The sequence below is a fragment of the Polyodon spathula genome, chromosome 29 (genome assembly GCF_017654505.1).
Source record: "Polyodon spathula isolate WHYD16114869_AA chromosome 29, ASM1765450v1, whole genome shotgun sequence".
NCBI lineage: Eukaryota > Metazoa > Chordata > Actinopteri > Acipenseriformes > Polyodontidae > Polyodon > Polyodon spathula.
In genome coordinates this window covers 3,527,692-3,533,464 of record NC_054562.1, presented here as the reverse complement: position 1 = coordinate 3,533,464, position 5,773 = coordinate 3,527,692, and the positions used below count along the sequence as shown (strand labels likewise).

Here is a 5,773-nt window from a genome sequence, read left to right as displayed (position 1 = left end):
GGAGGTGCAGGACAGACAGGTGAGATTCAGGGTGTTAGTTTGAGAGCTCTGTGTGTGAATGGAGGTGCAGGACAGACAGGTGAGATTCAGGGTGTTAGTTTGAGAGCTCTGTGTGTGAATGGAGGTGCAGGACAGGCAGGTGAGATTCAGGGTGTCAGTTTGAGAGCTCTGTGTGTGTGAATGGAGGTGCGGGACTGGCAGGTGAGATTCAGGGTGTCAGTTTGAGGGCTCTGTGTGTGTGAATGGAGGTGCAGGACAGGCAGGTGAGATTCAGGGTGTCAGTTTGAGAGCTCTGTGTGTGAATGGAGGTGCAGGACAGGCAGGTGAGATTCAGGGTGTCAGTTTGAGAGCTCTGTGTGTGAATGGAGGTGCAGGACAGGCAGGTGAGATTCAGGGTGTTAGTTTGAGAGCTCTGTGTGTGAATGGAGGTGCAGGACAGGCAGGTGAGATTCAGGGTGTTAGTTTGAGAGCTCTGTGCGTGTGAATGGAGGTGCAGGACAGGCAGGTGAGATTCAGGGTGTTAGTTTGAGAGCTCTGTGTGTGAATGGAGGTGCAGGACAGGCAGGTGAGATTCAGGGTGTCAGTTTGAGTGCTCTGTGCGTGTGAATGGAGGTGCGGGACAGGCAGGTGAGATTCAGGGTGTCAGTTTGAGGGCTCTGTGTGTGTGAATGGAGGTGCGGGACGGGCAGGTGAGATTCAGGGTGTTAGTTTGAGAGCTCTGTGTGTGAATGGAGGTGCAGGACAGGCAGGTGAGATTCAGGGTGTCAGTTTGAGGGCTCTGTGTGTGTGAATGGAGGTGCGGGACAGGCAGGTGAGATTCAGGGTGTCAGTTTGAGGGCTCTGTGCGTGTGAATGGAGGTGCGGGACAGGCAGGTGAGATTCAGGGTGTCAGTTTGAGAGCTCTGTGTGTGTGAATGGAGGTGCAGGACAGGCAGGTGAGATTCAGGGTGTTAGTTTGAGGGCTCTGTGTGTGAATGGAGGTGCAGGACAGGCAGGTGAGATTCAGGGTGTTAGTTTGAGAGCTCTGTGCGTGTGAATGGAGGTGCAGGGACGGGCAGGTGAGATTCAGGGTGTCAGTTTGAGAGCTCTGTGCGTGTGAATGGAGGTGCGGGACAGGCAGGTGAGATTCAGGGTGTCAGTTTGAGAGCTCTGTGCGTGTGAATGGAGGTGCAGGACGGGCAGGTGAGATTCAGGGTGTTAGTTTGAGAGCTCTGTGTGTGAATGGAGGTGCAGGACAGGCAGGTGAGATTCAGGGTGTTAGTTTGAGAGCTCTGTGTGTGAATGGAGGTGCAGAACAGGCAGGTGAGATTCAGGGTGTTAGTTTGAGAGCTCTGTGTGTGAATGGAGGTGCAGGACAGGCAGGTGAGATTCAGGGAGCTGTTTCTTCAGTGAAATCCCTTTAAGAGTTAATGCTTCTCTGTTTAACAGCAGAGGCAAATGCAGGGCAATGAGATGGAAATGTAGCCAGGGACAACATTCCAGGAACAAGAGAGGAGAGAAAAGAGAGGGAGAAAGGGGAGAGGAGAGGAGAGAGAGGGGGAAAGGAGAGAGAGGGAGGTGAGGGGGACTGGGATAGGGGGAAAGGGGGTGTACGGTTGGATAATTATTGTATCAGTGGCAATATCATGGGCTGCAGTATGTGTTGACTGTGTGTGTGTGTTTGTGTGTGCGCGCATGTTGACTGTGTGTGTGTGTGTGTGTGTGTGTGTGTTTGTGTGTGTGTGCGCGAACAGGTGTGGAGAAGAGTTTAAATAATAATAAAAGAAAAATAGGAAGTGCTAGTTGTGGAGAATAGCAAGTGCTACTCGATGCTTGCTTAGTTCCACACCGTTTGTTTGTCTGTCTGTTTGTTGGCTGTTGTGTTTATTTTCACGCCTTCACCGTTGCACCTCACAGCACTGTGATTCTGCAGGGTCCGACGTCACCACTCACGCCAGCCTATGACAGTGTGTCAATGTATCAGTGGTGATGTCGAGGGCTGTGCTGTGTATTGATTCTGTATTGATTTTGTATTGATTCTGTATTGACTCTTAGTGGTAATATCGAGGGGCTGGAGTGTGAGAAGGCAGGGCGCCCAGGCGGGGGCGCTGTGGAGAGACTTGCTCGATCACTCAGCAGACGACTGAACAGCAGGAAAAATCAGAATGACACAATCACCCTGACCAGGAGAGAGGAGTGAGACACAGTGAGGTGAGTCACCCTGACCAGGAGAGGAGTGAGACACAGTGAGGTGAGTCACCCTGACCAGGAGAGAGGAGTGAGACACAGTGAGGTGAGTCACCCTGACCAGGAGAGAGGAGTGAGACACAGTGAGGTGAGTCACCCTGACCAGGAGAGAGGAGTGAGACACAGTGAGGTGAGTCACCCTGACCAGGAGAGAGGAGTGAGACACAGTGAGGTGAGTCACCCTGACCAGGAGAGAGGAGTGAGACACAGTGGGGTGAGTCACCCTGACCAGGAGAGAGGAGTGAGACACAGTGGGGTGAGTCACCCTGACCAGGAGAGAGGAGTGAGACACAGTGAGGTGAGTCACCCTGACCAGGAGAGAGGAGTGAGACACAGTGAGGTGAGTCACCCTGACCAGGAGAGAGGAGTGAGACACAGTGAGGTGAGTCACCCTGACCAGGAGAGAGGAGTGAGACACAGAGAGGTGAGTCACCCTGACCAGGAGAGAGGAGTGAGACACAGAGAGGTGAGTCACCCTGACCAGGAGAGAGGGTATACTCCAGGGCACAAAGGTAGACATAGGTCGTCCTCAAAGTGGATTACAACGTATGTCATATACGTATCACACTCGCACCGTTATGTTGTACTGTATCTCCTCATATTTGGCAGCATGAATGGGGTTAAAAGCTCCCTCATGTAAAACCACCTTTGTGCAGAAGCTAGGCTACTGTACATCCCCGAGTTAATGCATTGATTCATTGTTGTCTGCTGGGCGAGTAATTTTTTTTTGGTCACCTGGATAAAGCTGCAGACCTTACTGCGCTCTAGGGTGGAGCGCAGTAGTTCGGAGGAGTCATTGTTTGTGAAAATAAACGCGCCTCTCAGCGCCTACAACAAAACTTTTTTGCCTGCAGCTCGCAGCGATGGTACGTTCCCTGCATCTGGGCCGTCCACCTGTACCACCAGTGGTGCCATGCCTGTGACAGGCAGCTGCAAAGGGGTGAGGCTGGTAGAATGGGACCACATTGTGCTAACTATACCCTCACTGATCTTCAGTGGCAATGTTACTGGTCGCCACTCTTTTAAAGGGAAGGGCCAGTGATACTGTAAATAAAGCCAATAAGAGGTAAGAAAAGGCTTTTAAAGAAGCCTTGGTTACTGGTTATATACTGGGATGTTACTGGTATTTGTTTAATAAAACCCTGAGATGATGTGTTCTGTTTTTGAAATTGCAGATGACTGGAGTTTGTGGCAGTCTGACCTCCTGTATGACATCATCGCTAGAGAGATTCTGGCTCTTCGATCATTCCACTGGGATTCATGAGAACGTTCTCAGTGCATTTATTACAGTTGAATATGCTACTTTACACCAGACCAGGTCAATCACACTCACAATCACAGTGAGACCTCCATGTGTTACAGTGATAATTACAATCAGTTACAGTTACTGGCTGCAGTAATTGTAATTAATTATACTACAGAGTGACACGAAGAGCTCCTCACAGTACTGTACCAACAGAACTCACAGCTACAGAGACACACACACACACTGAACGCCCACAGACCACGAACACTGGTTACCTGTTTTGGACACACTGGTGTAATTAGTAAGAGTGTTACGCACAAGCAGGACTCCACAGCTTATCGTTTGAAATTGCGATCAACATTTTCACAGTCGACAGAAACAAATATTATAAACAAGCAGGACTCACAGCTACAGAGACACACACACACACACACACACAGCACAGGTCCTGATCTACCCTTTAAACACACGCACTGCAATTTCAATTTTAATACCGAAGACATGCTGAATGACCCTCTTGGGAGTTCCAGTGTTAATCATTGTGTTCATTTCACAGCAAGAGAAGCTGCGTCACCTTTACACACACACACACACACACACAGCTGCAGTTCACACACAGCACTCTTGACATATAATCTTTTATTAGTCTCAAACAGCAGCGTGACTAACTGTGACACGAGATACGGCCACTACACCTAGACAACACATGCACCACACACTGCATAAAATGTAAATGAAATGAACATACCTACAACATGCTTAGGCATTGACAAAACTGACTTTATACATGACAATGCAGTGTCAGTGTGTTTACACTGAAAACTTTGCGGGAGACAGAATCTGGATTAAGAGTACAGCTCACAGCACGTGATCTCACACACACACACACTGTAGAACTGTTTAGATTGTAAACAAGCCGACTCACAGCTTTGAGCAACACACACACACACACACACACAAAGCACTTTAGAGAGAGGAGATTATGAGAGTCAAGAGAGGAGACACACAGACAGACACACACACACACACACACTGCAGAAATGGTATATTATACAGAGGGGCAAGGTAGCACAAGTATAGGGCAGTGTAGCAAAGTGGCCGCCAACACACCACACACATGCGCACACTGACAGCACACACTCCTATTAACTGTATATTATTCCTCCAGCAGGACTCACCACTCATACAGTACATTAATTGATTAACACCCACACACACCACACATGGGCATGTTTGAACCTGTGATATTAAAGTTCAGGTAATTACAAAGCAAATGCATAACAGACTCATCCCGGTCCACGTGGACACATTCACTCACACCACACACACACTTGTTGAACTGTATATTATAAACAAGCAGGATCACAGCTACAGAGGACAACGACACACACGTACTTACACACGATTCAAGGGATCGTGGTACAGAGACACACAAGTCTCACCACTGGCCGGTGAGTGTATTACGTGCACACCACTGATTGGGACACACCTGTATAAAGCCTGCAGTTTACTGCGCTCTGGGTGGAGAGTAGTATTGAGGATTATAAACAAGCAGGACTTTTGCACAGCTACAGAGACACACACACACACACACATCCCTGTCACCGCATGAATCCTACGATTATAAACAAGCAGGGTCCTCACTGATCTTCAGACAAGCAAAGACTCACAGCTACAGAGACACACACAACACACACAAAGCAGCCTTGGTTACTGGTTATAAACTGGGATGTTACTGGTATTTGTTTAATAAAACCCTGAGATGATGTGTTCTGTTTTTGAAATTGCAGATGACTGGAGTTTGTGGCAGTCTGACCTCCTGTACTGACATCATCGCTACAGAGATTCTGGCTCTTCGATCATTCCACTGGGATTCATGAGAACGTTCTCAGTGCATTTATTACAGTTGAATATGCTACTTTACACCACACCAGGTCAATCACACTCACACACAGTGAGACCTCCATGTGTTACAGTGATAATTACAATCAGTTACAGTTACTGGCTGCAGTAATTGTAATTAATTATACTACAGAGTGACACGAAGAGCTCCTCACAGTACTGTACCAACAGAACTCACAGCTACAGAGACACACAACACTTGATGTGTCTTGACATATACTATTTGTCGTCCTGAGTGTGCATGTCTCTGTGTGTGAGTTTGTGTGAGCCTGCAGGTGTTGTGTCTGTTGTAAACACAGCAGGATCACATATAATATTTGTTCAGTCCTGTGAGTGTGCAGAGACTGTATATTACAAACAAGCAGGACTCACAGACAGAGACACACACACACACACACA

The 5,773-nt window shown here is 48.2% G+C and overlaps 1 protein-coding gene across 1 annotated transcript in view; it reads left to right on the top strand.

Annotated features, from left to right (window-relative positions):
• The window catches only part of LOC121302239 (transmembrane protein 238-like), a 4,797-nt gene extending 2,085 nt beyond the window's left edge, over window positions 1-2,712 (top strand). The window contains exon 3 of the mRNA XM_041232077.1: window positions 2,035-2,712. Within this exon, the coding sequence (XP_041088011.1) occupies window positions 2,035-2,179 (145 nt within the window). The 3' untranslated portion in view covers window positions 2,180-2,712. The remainder of the gene's footprint in view (window positions 1-2,034) is intronic.
• Window positions 2,713-5,773: the final 3,061 nt, after the last annotated feature.